A 21113-nucleotide genomic window follows, 5' to 3' on the forward strand; every position below is an offset into this window, starting at 1 on the left:
GACATTATCGACACTATTACGGGTCTAGTTATTTAACAGTTATTTACGTTATGTAGCCTACGTTCATTTGTATAATATTTTAATTTCAGTTATTTCTCAAATAGACCTAATAATGTATCAAAACAGGTGACAGGTAATAACTGATATTGCTTCGAGTAATAAATGCTACAGGATGCTAACTTTAATGCGTACCAATCTCGTTATAAATGTAAAAATAATGGTGTAATTTCATGTCTTTTATTAGTTCCTCCTTTTAGTAAAAAAATGATTAATTACTTTTGGCTTTGAGTTTCAGACTAAACAAAGCCATCTCTACTTGCATAAAGTTCTCTTCTTCACAATCCCTACCATGATAATATTTGTTGTTTAAAGGGGCCTAACAGCTAGGTCATCAGCCCTTAATAATACAAGGTGCAACGAAATGAAATAATTAAAATTTCAAAATGTATCCACTGACTAGAATCTAAAATGAATGATGAAAAACTGATCATGAATCCAAAACAATCACTGGATCCAATTCACAATGCCTTATTTTCTGGGATGATGCTTGTCCAAAGGGTTCCAAAATTTAGGTCGTCACCAGCCCCTCATAATCGTACTAATCACTGGTATTATTTATTTATCTATTGTATGGCAAATATACAAAAGAAAAAGAAAATTTACAATGTATACAAGGACAAGAATGTTGGTAGCGTTCACATTTATAAATCAATGTCTAGTTGCTGTAGCCATTCTAAGAAGGTAGATGTAGCACTGATGACATCTCTGGCTGGTCCATCATACTTCCTCAGAAGGCACTCAATGATGTGCTGTACTGACTGGAAATGGGTTCCACAGTCACAGGCAGAGGATTCTAGAAGACCCCACTTAAGTAGCATGGCACTGGTAAAACAGAAAGATGTTCCTCCTATAGTAGTATAAATCACAGGTGACGAGTCGGCCATCGAGACGGCCCACTAACCCTGGTACCTTGTTGCCATTTCTTTTGTCTTGATGAAATTGTTCACCCTACTCTTCACTTTTTGCTCCAAAGTTTTCTGGGAAATAATGAGAATGACGAAAATGTAACTTCCAGCCCATAAAACATCCAAATGTCTTGAATTTTTAGAGAATGGTTTTCACGATATGCTCATACCAATCATCTTCAACACTGCCCAGAAACTCTATAACATCCTTGAATGTGTCCCATGCCTAGAGCTCTAAGTCAGTCAAGATATTTCTTCATGGGAAAGAAATTCGTGGCCCATAAAAAACACCTCTCACTTTTGATTTGAAGAGCATGGGAATTTTCTCAGTAAGTTACTGGAAAGAGGAACCACTTTTGTCCAAAGCTTTGAAAAATTGCTTCATTATCCCTAATTTGGTATGTAAAGAGGGCAATAAAACTGAGAGTCAATTAGTAGGGAGATTTATAAAACGGTTTGGTCCCTGGACAAACTGCAATTTCCCTGGCTCAACAATTCCACTTACATAAGAAACAGTTCCACTAGATAGGAAGCACCCTCTTTGTTGTCCCAATAAAATACTGCATATTTTAATAACACTGCAGACATACCATTTGTGTTCACTGTATTTAAATTTTTCTAGAACAATAAACAAATGTTTATACACATCCTATGTTGAAAGATTTATTGGAACTGAAGCAAGAATATCTCCGTTGTGCAGAAAAACTCCTTTTAGACTACTTCTGCAATAATCAATAAATAAGACACCAAACTTGGATGATAAACTGCTCCTAGAAGACCAATCCAGCCAGAGATCAGAACAGTACACTAGCTCCCATTTTACAAAATAGTTTTTGAAATCATGATGCCTTTACCAGAAGGAGGTTGTTCCCGGACCTAAAAAATTGTCTTCTCACCACCTTGACCCTAAAAGTTCACTTTTCTTTGGTGAGATCCAAATCGCGTACCAAATCATTTATTTCGGAGTGACTCACAGGACACGGCTTATCATCCAAGTCTGGGGACAAATTCAGATCTTAATTCAAAGTGCATGAAGTACTGCTGCTACTCTGGCATTGACTTAGGTGGTGTTAAAATAAGAACATCTGGTCCAAGTGGCACAGGCCTTATTGCTGCACACAGGTTTGGGTTTATAATAGCCAACTTCTTTTTCTTATTGAACCTACATTGAAACACACAAAAATAACAGTCATGATTTCGTTGCTCCTGCCAAACCACTGGACCATTGGGAAGAGATGAACAAACTCTGTTGTTTCACTGTCTTAAATTTTCAACACATGATATTAAGGCGCAAAATGTTTGTCTTGATCTCTTAACTTTACTTGAAAATAAGACAGACAGTGAACGTGAACGAATCTTATACATAAATTTCTTTTCAATTTTTGTCCCAATAAAAGATACGCAAAATAACAGTAAAATTAGCAGTAAATTAATATATACCATTATTACTAGAGAGAGCCTCCGTGGCTCAGACGGCAGTGTGTCGGCCTCTCACCGCTGGATACCGTGGTTCAAATCCCCGTGACTCCATGTGAGATTTGTGCTGGACAAAGAAGAGGCAGGACAGGTTTTTCTCCGGGTACTCCGGTTGTCCTTGTCATCTTTCATTCCAGAAACACTCTCCATTATCATTTCATAGCATTTATCACTCAATATATCACCTTGGGAGTGGCGACCCCATTATAATAACAGCCTATATATGTTTCATTCATTACATCCCTGACCCGGTCAATGACTGGAAAACAGGTTGTAGGTTTTCATTTTTCATTACTAGAGAAATATATATACATACTTTACTACATTACACTACATCATAGCGCTTCAGTATATCTTTTTATGAACACTTTTGTGTGTGAAGTTTTTACTCACTGAACTTCTTTGTTTAGCTTGATGTTACTTGGTGGGGCAAATTGTTGACTTGTGCCCATGACTCATTAACATAATTATTTGTCCAAAAATCATTTTTCATTTTTACCTCTATTTTTCTGTTTGATCTGCCCACACTAGTCATGATGCACAAAGATATTGAAAATTCACAGCACTTTCCATCATCGCTGCTAACCGTGGACCTCAAGAAGGAAACAAAAGATGGCACAATGAAGTGAAATGCCACAGAAGAGAGTTGTGTCTGCAACGAAAGTCGCAGTAGTTACATATCTGTATTTCTCTAGTAATAATGATAGTTATCAATTTACCACTAATTTTACTGTTTATTTCTGTGAAAGCAATTATTATCCTCTATTTAGGACAAAAATTACAAAGAAATTCCATGGATATGATTTGTTCCCCTAATCGGGCACATAGAACTTTCGATAAATGGGGTAATGTTTGTTTTCAGCTGCCTTATCACGCAACACCCATATATGCAACCAAAATTATTTGGATTGTTCACACAGTCTTCAACTCATACCACTCAAAATACTGTCAAGGTCGGAAAAGAACACGAGTTGAACAAGGGAGGTCGGAAAGGTAGACGAAAATGAGCCTGGCACAAGTAAGTTGAAGCAATACCAGGACTTATCTCAGTGCCACGTGATCGCCAAACCCACACTCCCAAGTTGAGAGCCCTGGGGCCCCTTCTAGTCGCCTCTTACGACAGGAAGGGGATACCGTGGCTGTTATTCTACCGCCCCCACCAACAGGTCCATATCAACAGATATTTTTAAGAGCACATGAAATAAAGTGAAAGGAACAATGAGGGTTATAGTGTGCAAAAGGCTCCGAATATCGACGCTTTAACTCAATCACTTTCTGCAAAGAAACTTTCTTCTTTCACATTATTTCCACTTCTTTTATCCACTTTCATATGTATCAAAGTCACAACAACGAAAATATCAAGTGAGCCTCTTGAACATGTGGATTAATAGTCGGTTGTAGCCAAGCATTAGCCTACCGCTAAGAAGAAACCCAAACCAAGAACATATGCAACAGACCAATTCTAACCTCCATTTGTATCAGTTGACTAATGAACTAATATTATTAGTTAAGATATTTTATTAGTCATGTGTAAATCTTTATGAAACAGAATTTGGTTGACTAATAACTTTTTTATGAGTTCTAATATTATTAGTTAGTTTTATGAAACAGGGCCCAGAGAATGACAAATGTGGAACGAATGAGAAGGATGAACACAACACCTCAGTTGATAAAGATAATGAAATGCTGAAAGCTGCAGTATCTGGGACATATAATGCGCAACACAAATAGATACAACCTACTCCAAAAAATACTCCAGGGGAAAATCAACAGCAAAAAGGGTCCTGGAAGAAGATGAATATCTTGGAGGCTGGTGCAATATGTCAGTTAAACTGTTCCGCGCTGCCACAAACACAACAAAAATAGCCATCATGATTGCCAACATCTGAAATGGATAGGCACCAAGAGAAGAAGAACTGAACTATGCAGCAAGGGAGACATACAGCTATCCAATATTAGAATGGAGAGTTTTCAATAAACCAGGTCGTTCAATTCAACCTTTCTGACTAAAAAAATCATACTGCAAAACTGTTGCAGGTCTGTATAACTGACTGTTGTGGAAGAGAGATTGCCTTGTACGCTTTACCAGGGCAAACCTCTTCCACCAAAGAGAAAGACAATTTCTGGGAAACAAGTGGTAATGCATCCACTGAGAATATATTTTGGCCAAATCTGCAAAAAAATCAAACTTCAAAAATACTTACAGACAGTACAGTGATAGTCTCTCATTGTTTATACAATCATTTATATCCTGAGTTATTATGGAGCCTACAGTGTGTTACATGTAACTACTCAGACCAAGAGAATATACCAGGATTTAAATTACAGTTTTCAAAATGGGGTGGCTTCCCAGATCAATTATAAACCATGACTTCCACATTTAGAGAGATGATGATGATGATGACGCTTGTTGTTCAAAGGGGACCAACATCTTAGGTCATCAGCCCCTAATGGTACGGGATGGACGACATGAGATGATAATTCAAATATTAAAAATGTAACCACTGACTGGAGTTTAAAATAAATGGTGATGAAAAATGATTATGACATTAAAACAATAAGTGGATCTACTTCACAATGCCTTATTATCTAATAAAATTATAGAAAAATACAGGCAAAAATGGAATAAGGCTTTGCCTGAAAATATAGAGTTCTAGTTGCGAGTTCAAATAACGCATCAAAATACGCAAACACAAACTAAAATAGAGTCAATGGGACAAAAGCGCAGTTGAAAGAAGTAAACTAAGACAAAGGACATTATTACACACGATAAAATAGGCCACTACCCCTCACTACCGATGACGAGGTCGGGTGACTGCTCGTCATCGCGCAGGATGAGAGAGATGGTACTCGGAAGTTTTAGACTACGGCGCAGACCGACCAGGGCCACGCACTCCGTAGGATGTGTACAACAATAAGATGATCGCCACAAGTACACACTGGAAGGGGTTCTCCTTTCAATAGACGGGAGTGCGATATAATACCATGGCCGATCCGAAGACGACATGATACCACGGTTTGCCTGCGCAAAGCCCGAAGGGAAGTCCTCCATACCTTCGTTGTACCTTTTATCGCTCTCAGCTTATCTGGAAGTGGAGTCGCCTGCCACTCCATCTCCCGAACGGACATAACCAGATGTCTCAGCTGAGAGCGAATATCACTTCTTGGAACCTTGAAAGGCAACGGAGGCAGTGTTACTGCCTTCTTGGCAGCAGTATCTCCTAACTCGTTTCCCTCTACACCCATGTGGCTATGAAGCTACATAAACTTAATTCTGGTGCCGGCATCCGAACACCCGACCAGCAGGTCCTGGATCCGCTGCACCAGAGGGTGCCAAAGGAAAAAGGTATCAATAGAATATAGCATGCTCAAGAAGTCAGTACACAGAAGAAAGTGTCGACGCTCATCGGACAGTGCATACCGCAGAGCTTCACGGATAGCATAGAGTTCCACTGTGTACACACTACAGGTTTCCGGGAGAGGAAAACAAAGCTATCAGTGTCGACAACGAACGCACAGCCCACTTTCGTATCTGTTCTCGAGCCATCCGTGTAAACGATGACTGAACCTGGACACCGGCCAACAAGGACAGGAAGAGCCTCCGATAAATCCAAGAGTCCGTGTATTCCTTCGGGCCAGTATGCACATCCAGGATTATCTCAGGTCGCCGTACTACGAACGGAGGTACCCCACTTGGTTCTCTGACAAGGCAAGGAAACGAAGGTACGTGAAACAATCTGTGACTGCTATCCAAGCGTATTCCAAATAGCCGCGTTGCTCGAGGACAAGCAGCGAACAGCCGATGGTTTCCATTGCAGAATACGCAAGGATAGCTTGAGTGAAGTGGCATCTGTTGCAAATTTGCCACATACAATAGAGGCATTTGCTGGCGCCTCAGGTGTAAAGGCGGTACACGAGACTCAACAAGCAGGCCAGCAATGGGGCTTGTACGAAAAGCTCCCGCTGCCAACCTAACCCTGGTGTGGTAGATGCTGTTCAGTTTCGCAAGGACGCTTGGTCTTGATGAGCCATATGCTGCACAGTCGTAGTCTAACCTGGACAAAATATTTGCCCTATAGAATCGTAGGAGCACCATGCGGTCAGCTCCCCAATTAGTGCTGCCAAGAACTTCAAGCTACTCCGCTTCTTGGAGCATTTACTTTTAACTGCTGCACATGTGACTCCCACTTATTTGCTATCGAAAAGGAGCCCAAGGCATCGGTATGTGTTAACTACAGAAAGAGCAACATTTCCTAAATAAACCTCAGGATGCAGGTGAAGACTGCATTGTCAACAAAACTGGACAATAGAGGTCTTTGCAGTGGAAAACCGAAAGACATATTTAAAGGTCCACTGTACCACCTAATAGCTTGCTGTAATTGTCGCTCTGCAATTGCCATGTTACGCGAGCTACAGTGCCGAGCAAAATCGTCCACTATATAGCGACGGTATTACTGCTGAACCAGCAACAGCAACAATACCGTTTATGGCAATTGCAAACAGAGTAACACTAAGAACCGATCCCTGTGGAACCCCATTTTCGTGAACATGATATTGCGAATATGTCCTCCCTACTCGGACACGGAATAGACAGAGGGACAAAAAAAATCACAATAAATACCAGCAAGTTACCTCGGAATCTCCATTGATGCAAGAATGAAAGGATACCACACCGCCATGGGGTGTCATAGGCCTTATCTAAGTCAAAGAAAAAACCCACCAAATGCTGTTTGCAGACAGATGCATCCTGGATAGAACTCTCCAGGTGTACCAGGTGGTCAGTGGACGAGCAAGCGGCTCGAAAACCACATCTGTACTCGGACAAAAGTCTGAGTTTCTCCAGACACCACACTAGTCGGCGATTTACAATCCTCTCAAATAGCTTACACAAGTAGTGAGATAAATAGGTCCGTAGCTTCCTGCAAACTTAGGATTTTGGTCAGGCTTGAGGAAAGAAATGACCATGCCTTCTCGCCACTGAGACGGAAACTCGCCCTATATCCAGATTCGGTTGAACACTCCAATGAGATATAATAGATTATCCTCACTATGGTGTTTCAACATCTGGTAATGGACACTAGCCACTAGGGGACGTGTCCTTGCAAAGTGCCAAGGCGCTGGGGAGTTCCCACTGCGTAAAGGGCACATTATAGTCCTCTGAAGCTTGAGTAGCAAAATGAAGGTAATGACGTTCTGCCTCCCGCGTCAGAGTAAGGAAGTCATGATGGTAATTCCTGGAGCCAGACACATCCGCAAAATGGCTAGCTAGATGGTTAGCAATCGAGAGTGGTACAGTGACGATACTGCCTACAATGGAAATTCCCGCTACAGAAGATGATCCCCGGATACCCGAAATACCTCGAAGTTTAGTCCATACTTGAGACGATTGAGTATGTGACGTCATAGACGACAACATGTCTCTCCCACACAGCTTTCTTATTTTGGCAAATAAGAACTCGCACCTTAGGGTGAAGTCTTTTAAATGTTACCAAGTTGGCCACAGTAGGCTGCCTACGATAACGTTTATGAGCGCGACGGCATTCTCTGATAGCAGCGGCAATTTCTTCGTTCTACCGAGGAATTAGTTCTCGGCGAGGAATCCCTGAGAAGGAGGGAATGGAGTCCTCGGCAGCAGTGAGGATAACTTGTGTTATGTAAGTTATATCGCCGTCTACAGTCCGCAGGGTCTCGTCAAAGACAGCGAGTGTTGTGAACTTAGGCCATTCAGCATGTTTAAGAATCCATCAAGGAGAAGCCTCAACAGATTTTTGTTTCAACTAAGTAAGAATAATGGGAAAATGGTCACTGTCACAGAGATCATGTGTGTATTCCACTGAAACAACAGAACTAACACTCAGCTGCTTAGACTTAAATCTATACGAGAGTATGTGCCGTAACATACACTGAAATGAGTTTGTTCACGTGTGTTGAAAATACATAAATACAGCTCTGTCATTAATGCTTCTAAATTCCTTCCCCTGGGGCAAGAAATTTCAGAGCCCCTTATGGGGTGATCGGCGTTAAAAATTCCCATTAAAAGGAAAGGAGGTGGAAAATAAACATTAAACACTGTGGCCATGACAGGCAGCGATATCCGCACCGTGACTGCTTCCGGTGCGGTTCTTAGAGGAACCTCTTCCCTAAAGGTATCAGAACGAACAAAAATACCCACGCCACCGGACGCCCGGTGAGCATAATATCGTTCTGTCGCGTATAGCCTGAAATTTCTCAAGACCGTATAATGACCTGGTCTGAAGTTTGTCTCCTGAATACAGCCTATACTAGCCGCGAACTCACTAATGAACTGACGCAGGTCAGCAAGACACCAATCATAACCATTACAATTCCACTGTAACAGTGCCATAGTGTGGACTATAAAAAGAGTGTTAGGTTATGAGCGACACAATGCTCTTAAAACTAAACACCATCAACATCTACATCCGAAGATGTAGATGACAGCTCGACGTCCATCCCACCATAGACAGACTGACGCCCTGAACTTCACCGCTTTCCGTGGGCGGGAAGTCCCCCTGCGATGGGAGTCGCAGGTATCGGAGCAGGTGTACCTGCTGGCGCAGACTCATACCCTCCAAATGGAGGGCGTCCGGTAAAGGCACCCCTTGTCCCCGCCTTCTTTTTGAGTTTAGAGGGACTGGGAGATAATTTCCCAACCCTTGTCGATGATGCCACCTCCGCCAGCGTGGGTACGGCTTTCGTAGACCTCTTAAGGGAGGGGGAGACAACCTTCCCCCCTTTCTGTGCCGATTAGAACTGCCAGCCGTGAAATACGAACCTGAGAGACTCTTGAGCAGGCAGGTGTATTCGTGGAATAAAACCTACGGCGCGCTTCCTAGTAGGAAAGAGCATCCGGGGTCTTGACCTTCTGGATCTTCTCCTCACTCAGATAGGTCGGACAGTTGCGATCTAGAGGAGAATGAAGAGCAGAGCAGTTAGTGCACTCGTACGGAATTGTGCACTCCTCCGCGCCGTGAGCTTCTCTTCCACATGTACCACACACAGACTGATTGAACGAGATACCATACGTTCGAATCTCTGGCATTGATAGCATCGCATAGGAGGTGGGATGTACGGCCTTGCATCGCAACGATAAGTTGTTACCTTGACTTCGTCTGGCAACACCAACAACTTCAAAGAGACAATGAAGGCACCAGTGGCAACGTCTTCACTGCTGACCTTGTGCCTAATGCGCCGGATGTGTGTCACGCCACGGTTCTTCATGTCTTCCACCAACTCTTTGTCAGTGTTCAAAATAAGGTCGCGGTGGAAGAAGACTCCGCAAACCAGATTCAGGATTTGTGCTCCTCCACTTTGGACAGGGATTTTGCCAAAGTGGTCGCTCTTAAGCAACTGATCGGCTTGGAGTGCTGTACGAGCCTACAAAAGCAAACTACCGTTACGCATTTTCTTGAGATCCTAAAGTTTGTCCATTCCTTCACGCTGCGCATGTTCCCAAGGAGTTGAACCTCTCAAGGAAGCAAAAGTTAAAGACTTTGGTGGGGGACCACCTTAGGCAGATCGATGATGTTCCGAAGCCATGCGCGGAAATCATCCTCCATGAATACCACCCACTCTGATCAGGGGTCTCTGTAGCCATACCAAGCTGCTAAGGCAATACCCACCTGGTCATAGCCAGTACTGCCCGGGGTCTGGTGTTGACGATGCCTAATATGGGATGACCGAGGCAATGAGCACTACGACTCCCTTCCTCCAGTCACCCGCAATAGTATGTACCCCACAGTGTGTACAGAGTGCTAAACATAGTAAAAAAATACAAAACAAATAATAATGTTACGTCCATCTGGCATTCGGCTGTGCGGGGACCTGTGTTGTCAGGCGAATACTACTGCCAGGGTACATGATGCTACCACCCGCCGCTTCCTGGGTGGTTGCTGCATGGGCTTTAGAGGCCTGGCACCGAGCAGCACACACATCAAAAATTTGGAGTCTATCTTTTACTAACCCTCAAAAAACAAAAAATAAAGAGGGGACTTTGGCCACGACCCTTTTAGTTGCCTTCTACAAGAGGCAGTGATTACCTGTGAATATATTCAACCTCTCCTTTCCATACGAGGTCCAACACATGATATCAAACCGCGATTCATGTCCGCGCCAAGGTCGCCCCTTACGACAGGCAGGGGATACCGCGGGTGTATTCTACATGTGTGTCCCCCACCCGCAGGGGGTATCCGCATTTAGTTATAGAAGATGAAAACTTATCTCGCTTTCATATAATACTCTTAGTTTTTCAAAAGTAAGGATTATGTTTGGTACCAAGATGATAATGCTAAATGTTTCGGAAACACCTTTAAACTGCAGTCTTAAGGACACCCTAGATTGTTAGAAATTTGCTCTGAAAGCATATTCTTACGTGTCTAATCTATAAAACAAGTATCTCGCATCTGAGGAATCTAAAATGCAAGCTGACAATGCCAGGATTCAATCCTGCAATCTCCAGCACAGGATCTCGCACAACTAGGGCTTTAACTTTTCTCAGTACACTGTAAATGCCAGTATTTATGCTTTTTGCACCAATTCTATGGTATATTCATATATCACCCAAACATGAATTCTTCACTACAACCTTGTTGGAGAGTGCAGACCTGAACAATTGTAAGGTATTCTTTACTTAAAGAAACCTTTACTTTGATTATTCTTTCATTAACATACATAAAAGACATGAAACATCCACAAGGAGAAGGTCATTTTATTCGCAAGCGATGTGACAGGAAGTTAATTGCAGGAGTATATAATTAATTTATTACAAATACAGACCATATGAAACGCATATCACAGTAAAGCCCCATTCACAATGCAACGTAACGTAACAAACTTAAAATTTACATTAACTTAGAAGTTAGAGGCCATGTTATCTAATGGAACCATTCATAATGTGCCGACGTAAACTTAACTGCAAGTCCGTAAAATTAAGGGATTGCAAAATCCAAGCTCCTGTAGTTAATTTTACATTAGGATTTAGAACCAGCCAATCAGAGCAGACGTAAACATTGTATTTTGTGCACGATATAATTACTTCTTTCAACAAAACATTTGAAATTCTCTTTCAAAATAACCTTTGTGTGGATGTATGATAAAAGGAAAAAGAATTATATAGACACTGTACTGTGCCAAAAAATAATACGTGGAAATAAATATGCTGCAGCAATGAAATCTGACGGTAAAGGAGACTTTACATTTCTTTTTATTAGGAAAGGGGAATCAAATTGTAAGATATTGTCAAACAGTTCAGGTTTGATCCGCATATACAAAACGATCTGATGAGGGTAATTTTTTACAGTGGATTACCGAAATTGAAATAACCTTCGTTAAGTTTACGGTTACGTTTGCATTGTGAATGGGGCCTAAAGTGTGCCCAAACAGTTGCTTCAATACGCAGTGAACTCCCCTCCGGCGGCAATGAAGGTGAGTATTCGCGCATGCAAACAATCATAAAGGTGCCAAATGGCATCCTGCGATGGATTGTCCCAAGCATATGCAATTCGGCAATGGTTCTCGCAGGCTCTGGAGAACACATAAGTTCCCGCTTCATCGTGTCCATTCATGTTCAACTGGACAGAGATCCCGTAATCTTGCTGGCCAGGGCAGTTGTACACCACAGAGCATGTTGCATCGCAGCAACAGCTGTATGTGGAAGTGCACTGTCCTGCTGAAAAAACACATCACCTTCCTGTCAAAGGAAAGTCAGCATGGGGACAACAACCTGTGCAATGTGGTAGGCATTGGTTATGTTACCCAGCAGAAACACCAACTGTAACTGTGAGTTACATGGCCCCCCACAACATGAAGCCTGGGGTGGGACTTTGGTGTCGTGGGCAAATGCACTCTATGCCGTACATGTCCATCAGTTGTATACAGACAGACCCTATTCATCACTGAAGCCAACAGAGTGCCATTCACCTCTCCAGTCAATGCTTTCAAGACACCAGAGTAGCCGTGCTTGGTGGTGTCTGTTGCAGCCTGTCCAGAGGCACACGTGATTGTAATCCTGCTGCAAGCAGGCTGTTCCCAATGGCACTTGGTGACACAGCAGGTGCAACATGTGACCGGATTTTGATCCTGTATGTTTGGTCGACCACAACTGCTCACACAATGTGACGATCCTGATGAGAGTCTGTACAATGAGGTGGAAATCAAACCCACCTCTACTCACTTGACCTTCCGAGGATGAGCGGACCCGGTTCCAGCCCTCGTACCACTTTCCAAATTTCGTGGCAGAGCTGGGAATCGAACCCGGGCCTACGGGGTTGGCAGCTAATCACACTAACCACTACACCACAGAGGCGGACTTGCGCAGCAATTTGATTATTAATTTTCTTCGCATTTTTACCTTCACATTCCCTCAAATAATAATTTAATTTGTATAAAAAGGTATGGCTATGGCGGGACTCGAAGTCACGTCGTCGTGGTTCAGAGACAAATACGATGACCAGTCGGCCACTGCTCCACTTGTCTGGGTTGCAACACTTAAAGTATATACGCATGGCATTAGAATCGGGGAATTCATAAATTTTTCGGAAATTATTAGGTTGCGAACCCGAGAAGTTAAAGTAAAATGTGTTCGCATTTTAGTGTTCTATCACCTCCATATGGTCCGAAGCGGATGCTGCCTCATAAAATTTGTCCTCATTTTTTCGAAAATGAAAGCGTATTGACCTAAACCCTTATACACGAGTTACTGTTGAGTATCTCCCAACAGGTACATTAAGCTTGTTTAAATCAATTGGACGCGGGGTCTGACCCCTCCTCGTAAAATCTATAAGCAACTGCTGCACTGGAGACACTGATAAGTTTCAGTCTGTTGGAAACTAACCTATTTTCAATGTAGTCTAGTACCTTGTTCATTATGGCTTTGGTAAATAGAAATATTTCTTCTGACAAATCTTAAAAAGTAGTTATTTCTTAGTATGGGTCGTCCTTTGCCTTCTACATACAGCAATAAAGCTTCAAACTTACATCTTCTACATACCCCCATTTTGAAATTTTAGCAGCTGTTATGAGGTTTAACAAAGGGCTGCTGCCAGGTTAATTTAAAACAAGTATTAACAATTTGTTAGAGTTAACAATTCTTGATGAGACTACCATTTTGTTAAATTATATGTTAAGTCTCCTTAACAGCAGAGTTAACCCTTAACATTTGTTGAAGAAACCGGGCCTTAAAATACCGTATTTGCTCGCTTATCACTCGCCACCGCGTATATCTTGTACCCCACTTTTAAACTTTCAAATTGCAAGAAAACATCACCACACATAATTCGCATTAATTTCTGACGTCATAAAGACATACAAAGGCTACACAAAATAAAGTTTGGGTATTCCGTCGATGTGCCTACATTAAATATCAGGACTGTACCAACTGCTGTTACAGTACTTTGTACGAGACAGTACAAGAAGAAGCTGCATTTCTTTCTACCTGCAGAATGGTTGAGGCTAGTTGTAACAAAAATACCTAACTCGCAAACCCCCGCCCCAAAGCCTCATTCTACCCAGTCAGTCACACACGGCCATCCCCCTCACTCTTCTGTCTTTGTCAATATGCTTATCGCTACCAGTCCGTCAGAGTTGATCACGTGAACCGCGAGTATTTCCCTGTCCAGGCAGTCAAGCGATCACGGTATGAGGTATCGTCCATCTGTTGTATTTCTGTTTAAGATATTACCAAAATTTGTTAGGATCAACCTAAGGGCGAAACATGTCCCTTCAAATTTTAGTGTAATAAGATGTAAATCCTAACTTTGGAAACTCAGTTGTATTGAATAGGTTGATCCTAATAATTTTTAGTAGTATCTTAAACTGATGTACATTTCAATACAGACCAAACATGAAATTTGTAACATGCAACATCTGTTGTATTGTCAACAAGTACCAGTATTCCTGTCTTCACTTTTCATTCTTGTTTCTCAGTTGAGTTTTCTTGTGAAGGTTGATCTTAAAGTTATGGAGAAACGTGGGAGTTATACGGCTGGGTTTAAACTCGAAGTGCTGAAGAACATAGTAACAGACCTGCCGGCCGAGAATTCAGTGCGACAGTTGAATGTTCACTATTGGCGTAAATAGAAAGCCGCACTAGAAACCAACAATCTGAAACACAAGGCATTCAAAGGGCCCAAAACTGGTAAGTTTCCTGAGCTGGAAGAAGAGTTGCTTCATTAGGTTACAGAGTTGCAAAATGATGGCTTTAGTATCTCACACAAGATACTACATTTCAAAGTGCGCAAACTAGCGATTAACGGAGGAATCAGCTGTTCGGATCTGAAAGTGAGCCAGGGTTGGACCCGTAGATTCATGACACGAAGGGATTGTGTCTGCGAAGGCGAACATCTCTCTGCCAGAGAATGACAAGCGAATTCAGTGACAAAATAATAGATTTTCATTGCCACGTGATAGCAATGCAGAAGAAAATCAATTACCTGTGATCTCAAATTGGCAATGCAAATCAAACATCGATAAACTTCGACATACCATGCAACACCACCATCAACAAGAAGGGAGAATCTAGCGTGCTTGTATGTACAACTGGATGTGAAAACCAGCATTGCTCTGTCATGCTAGCAATAACCGCAGACAGAAGAAAACTGCCACCATACGTTATTTTCAAAAGAAAACAATACCTAAAACGAAGTTTCCCAAAGGCATTCATGTATGGGTTCAAGAGAAAGGATGGATGAATACAGCTCTTGTCCAGGACCGAGTCCGTACAGTGTGGGGAGCACGGCCAAGGGCACTGCTTCGGCGCCCGGCAATGCTAGTGTGGGACGGTTTCCACAGACACTTATTGGAAGACACGAAAAAACGTCTTCAGGAGATGAAAGAAAACTGATCTCATAATTCCTGGTGGACTCACACATTGTCTACAGCCCTTAGATGTTTCCGTCAACAAGCCCTTCAAGGGCAACATACGTAAATTGTACGCCGAGAGGGATGGCAGGGAGGGGAGCATGAGCTGATGCCAGCAGGCGAAATAAAGAGGCCGTCAGTTGAACTCGTGTGATTGGGTTATGCAGGCACGGGTTATGGCGTCGACAGACTCCAAGAAAATCAGAAAGCATTACAGATGATAAATGCGGATCTTGCAAAAAGGCATTCAGTGCAAAGGATCACGTTTACGCTGGCACCACAAAAAATGTGCCGGCCTAAAGCAGACCGAGTTCGATATCATGAGCAAGGCTAATTGTAATCTCACATGGTTATGTAAGGAATGCAAGAACAAGGAGATTTAATCAAACAGTTATTAGAAAAAATGGAACTAATGATAAATAACAACCCAAAATTGGAAGAGCCCACAAGGAAGGTAGATTACTTGACAGATACTGTAGCAAACAAACTTTATGTATTAATAGTAGACAAGATAAATAAAACACTGTCCCAAAGGGAAACAAGACCGTCAAGAATGAAGGATCCAACTAAATAAAACCCGCTACACACACAATACTGATATACTCGAAGTGTACACCGTGAAAAGGAAAGACTACAAATCACTAATTAAAGAAAAGAAAGCCAATTACACTGAACTACAAGCAAAACTACAAGCTGAAGATGCTCTGAAAGATCCTTTCTTAGGCTTAAAGCACAGAACATCCACACCGCAGAACTTGCAATAACCGACTGGGAAATCCACTTCTCTGACATTTTAAATAAGGAAAACTTAGAAACGGCCTTGGTTCTTCAGAAAATAAACAATCCAGAGTCCTCAAGCCTTGAAAGAAGCTAAATTGAACATGCGATATTAAATACAAAGAATAAGAAAGTGGCAGGCCCTGACGGTGTGTTCAACGAAAATTTAAAAGACACATCAGAAATGTTGTTACCTATATGGACTTATTCAATGTTTGTTTCACAACAGAAATTATTCCACGGACTTGGAGAGAATCAAATATCAAAACTTTATATAAAGGAAAAGGGGAACAAGAAGACCCAAATTCGTACAGAGGCACTGCCCTAGAAAATAATATATACAAAGTATTCTCAAAAATCCTTGCTGAAAAACTAAGCATCCTAACCTGGGACGATATACCAGAGCAGCAGTTCGGTTTTATGAAAGGACGAGGAACACTTCACGCCATTAAAAACCTGTTGGACAACATACACGACGCACTAAGATTACCCTAAGGAAAGTTCTTTGTCATCTTTGTCAATTTCACAAAAGCTTTCGACTCCTTGAACAGGTCTTTTTTCTTCAGGGCTGCCGACAGTGGAATTCGAATCCACTATCTCCTGGATGCGAGCTCGCACATGCGCGCCCCTAACTGCACGGCCAACTCGCCCGGTTTGAACAGGTCCATACTGATTACAAAATTAGGAAACATGATCGGTCATGATAATCCATTGAAGGCAATAACAAACAACCTTTTGGCAAAAAAAAAAAAAAAAGAATTCATGATGGCAAAACAACTTCAGATCCTGTTAAACAGTGCAATGGAGTATTACAGGGTGATCCTATCAGTCCACTTCTGTTCAATACCGCCACAGCAGACATTACAAAAATAATTCATAACTCAATAACAACATAGACGATCTTCAGGCAACTATGGACAACCTTGAAAAATATGCTGAAGACAACAAACTTAAAATTAACCTGGACAAAACAAAACAGTGCAAATGATTTTCAGAAAGGAAGATTACCAGCAGCCGTCGGCATAACATACAAAGAACAGAGGTTGAAGATGATGAGCTCCTTCAAATACCTTGGCATCACACTTCAGCCAACGTCCACGTCATTTAAAGTCCATATAAGGAAAAGGGCAGCCATTAGGAGTATTTATGACATACAGGACCCCACAAAACTATCTCTAACCACAGCAATGTTCCCCTTCAGAGCAAAGGTTGTTCCAGTAATCACTTATGGTTTGGAACTAATCTGGGATTATCTCACGTTAAATGATTTAAATTGCATAAACAATGTGAAAGCCAGATTTCTCAAACGAACGTTAGACATTTCAAAAATGGCACCATCTGGAATGGCATGGCATACGTGCTGACACAGGACCCTTTTCTTATAGAAGAACCTAGACTGCAGCTATCTTCTACCAAACAGGAAGCAGAATTCCTACAATTGAGAAGGAAAAGAGAGGAAATATATCCAAGCCATGATCAACAGGACTTGGACCGGACCGAACGACTTAAGGAATGAGTTAGCTGGAAAATTTATAATGTCCAATAACGGACCATTTATATTGGTATTATAAATTTACTCATTCAGGACAAATGTTTCAGATTCCCTATGGGAATCAACATCTATATCATCGACTTAAGGAGCCCAATAAACAGACTGGCAATTCACGGCTTTCATCATAAATGATGACTGATTGATGTTTGGGTTAAGTCGCGCATTCCTATCTACGAAATGTCACAGTAAAATTTGTCACAAATGGAACATAATAATTGCTCTTACACAGTTGAAGTCTAAAATCTGCAGTAAATTAAAAAATATTTTATTTTTGGTGAATATTATGTATACCTACTTTACTGCTTTACAAGTACCGGTACCGTACTTTTGGTGCTACGCTCACAGTAACGCATGTATCTCTTTTGTTTGTCTTACACTTTCAACAATTTTGTGTGTGATGTCTGTGTTCACTGAAGTTCTTTGCTTTTGTTTTATTGCTTCAGGTGTCGATGACATCATTTCCTGAACTGTATCGCGATATGCAAGATTTAATACGCGACAAAAAGCTATGGCCAATGTACATAAGAATTCTGTGGACTAGTGATTTATTGGTCCAGGGATCATGCTATTTTCGTTCAAACAAAGAAAATTTTTTTTTTCTTATCGTGAATGCTACTGACCTCCATTTTGCTGTTTCAACTGGCCGCTCTAGTCATATGGACAAAGATAATGAGAGTGACAGTCCACAGACATAGCACTCCCATTTCTCGGTGCTAGCCCTGGACTTCAAGAAATTAACAAAAGACGGCACCAGCAGCGAAATAAGACATAAAGGAGTCCTGTATACAGACCTTAAGTATGTATTCATATTTCTCTAATAACGACGGTATTTCTTAATTTACCACAGATTTTTCATTTCATTTAAGTAAAAACAATGATTATGTTCCATTTGTGACAAATTTTACAGTAACATTTCGTAGATAGGAGTGCGTGATGTAACCAATGTTTTTTGTTTAAAGGGGCCTAACATGAAGGCCATCAGCCCTAATGGTACGAAATGAAATGACAACTTAAAAGTCCAAAATCCTCCACTGACCAGAATTCAAAGCATGAGGACGAAGAATGAATGGACGGACAGATATGAATTTAAAATGATCAGTTGATCCGACCCACAGTGCCTCAACATGTAAAGAAGCTGGCACAATACAATAGCATTACTGACCAAGGGACTGCTTCTATAGCATGATGCTGAATCGATGATGCTTATAGTCGAAACAGGTCAAAAATCCAGGTCATCAGCCCCTCATAATGGTATTCATCGCTAGGAAAGTAGAACAATGCTATGTGTAATGTTGCGGTACTAATCAAAAGTAGCGGAGACTCGCGGTATTCCACATATTATGGTACTATTGACAGGTAGTGAAAGGCGCACATGTAACACAGACCTATGGCATTTCGCACATTGTGGCGCTATTTGCAAGCAACGCAAACCTATAAGGACAATGCAAACCTATGGCGTTCCTCACATAAGTGGACTAACCACATGGACTCATATTATCCCATGGAATTCTGCACATATTGGGACCTGAGCATAGGTAAGGCAGAACCATGGTGTCGCTCATATAGGGGTACGAATTACAGGTGTTGTAGGACCCACCTTCTGATTCACACACTGTCGCTACAAACCTATTATATACCTAACACAGTGGTACTATGCGCAAGTAAATGCAACCCATAGTGTTCCCTGCGTGATGATACTAATTACAAGTAGTTTCATGGTTCTAATTGGATCATCCCTTGGTCGCCCCTTTTAGTCGCCTCTTACGACAGGCACGGGATACTGTGGGTGAATTTGTCTGCCTCCCTCACCCACGGGGGAGGGGGGTGTCTGATCCGCGAGAAGTATTTTATTTTCCTCAAGTCCGCCGGTCAGGACCCCAATAACCGCCACCTGGGACGCACCACGTAGGAGTACCACAAGTTATGCATGTGAAAAGGTTTCCATGGGCCCTCTATAGACGGTATGTGTATCCTGTGCGGTATACAGAGTGAAAGATATCATTTCAGCAGTTGTGCAAAATAGGACTACAACAAGGAATAAACTTTGCACATTTGAGTGCTATTTTGTTTAATAATAAATAAAACCCTCTGTTACAGAGCAGACTTCTGATCTTTAAACAGAAAAACTGGTCATTTTCAACACTGATCACTAGCAGCCCCTACTTTCTTGACAAGTGTACCACTAAACTCTCATCAGATATTAAAGAGAATATTAAATGTTAAAGCCCTGATCCCCATTTTCCCCTTCTCAACCCTATACTATTTCTGCAAATACATTTAATCTTGATGGGGATACATTACACTAAATGTAGAATACAAAAGCTTAAAATACAAAATAAAAATACAGCAAGAATGAAACATAAGAATCTTTCTATGCAAGTCTAGATAGATTCAAAGAAACCATCTAGCATATACAGTTCAGAAAGAATTTATGTATACTATGCCACATTTTACAGAAATAGAATTTAAAAAATAGCTTAATTCTTCAATGAACACAGGAATTTCTAGACATTATTGTGAGATACACTTAACCCTAGCTGGAGTACAGAAATATATTATCCCTTCATCCAGACATAAAAATTATGCCTTTTCCATAGCAGTATTCTACCACACGACGTAACTTCTAGCATAACCAAAAAAGCAGAGACAACTCGTAACGTGAAGTTCTGAAAAGTACGTACCAAATTATTCTGTGCTGCTTGTTCCAAGTAATTTTGCGCCGCCTCCAATTCATTTTTATCTGTAAAGTAAAATAACTAGGGTTTAAATCGATATTAAAAAACTGCTCCGAGTGTTGTACCATATTGTAGGTTAAGTGAAGGTGATAATATCGCATTAATCATCGTAACATATACGTATCTAAACCATCACTTAATCAGTTCAAGTCGTAATAAATATCACAAAATTACGTTCTTTACAAAGAACAACTTTCCACAAAGAAAAATGAACTGTGAAATGCATCTCAAAAGTTATTTCATCCATGGCTGATCCATGAGTCTAACGAATTTCACCACAAGAACTATAGCAAAATTTAAATCTTTTACCTTCTATGTAAATACAAACCTGAAGAAACAGTCTTCTCAAGAATTTGAATAAGTTGTATAGCAGCCATTATGCAGGATACCAAATCTTAATTGTCAATGATTAATAAATGTTTTACGGGAATATTGTTCACGGAATTCGCCACAACCGGCAATCGCCCACATGTACTATGTACCACTGCGCAAGGATCCTTTCGAAGAAAGAACGAGAATAGGAACCTGAAAGAGCCGTATGATTTCAAATAATAAGAATTATAATTACAACTACCACAGCAGATGATTTTTTATGGAGAATATATTACAATGGTTACTTAAGTTATTTTACATGACAATAAGAACTACATTTTTGTAAGCATGAATCATGGCAGCTGACGTTAAACAAAATTTTCGCGCCAATCTCTGAAAGGGCTGGGGTATCAAGAGGGCAGT

General features: G+C 41.2%; 1 protein-coding gene across 2 annotated transcripts in view; it reads right to left on the minus strand.

The window, feature by feature from the left end:
- Nucleotides 1-20884, minus strand: part of Fs(2)Ket (Importin subunit beta Fs(2)Ket) — a 154656-nt gene extending 133772 nt beyond the window's left edge. Inside the window, exons 1-2 of one of the 2 annotated variants that reach the window (XM_067145300.2) lie at nucleotides 20707-20879; nucleotides 20325-20383 (exon numbers count right to left, since the gene is read on the minus strand). In XM_067145300.2, coding sequence (XP_067001401.1) covers nucleotides 20325-20383; nucleotides 20707-20755 — 108 coding nt within the window. In that variant the 5' untranslated portion in view covers nucleotides 20756-20879. Of the gene's footprint in view, nucleotides 1-20324; nucleotides 20384-20706 lie in introns of both variants that reach the window. The other variant, XM_067145299.2, reaches the window with a different exon arrangement.
- Between the last annotated feature and the right edge of the window lie 229 nt (nucleotides 20885-21113).

Source organism: Anabrus simplex, chromosome 4, assembly GCF_040414725.1.
Source record: "Anabrus simplex isolate iqAnaSimp1 chromosome 4, ASM4041472v1, whole genome shotgun sequence".
NCBI classification, from domain to species: domain Eukaryota; kingdom Metazoa; phylum Arthropoda; class Insecta; order Orthoptera; family Tettigoniidae; genus Anabrus; species Anabrus simplex.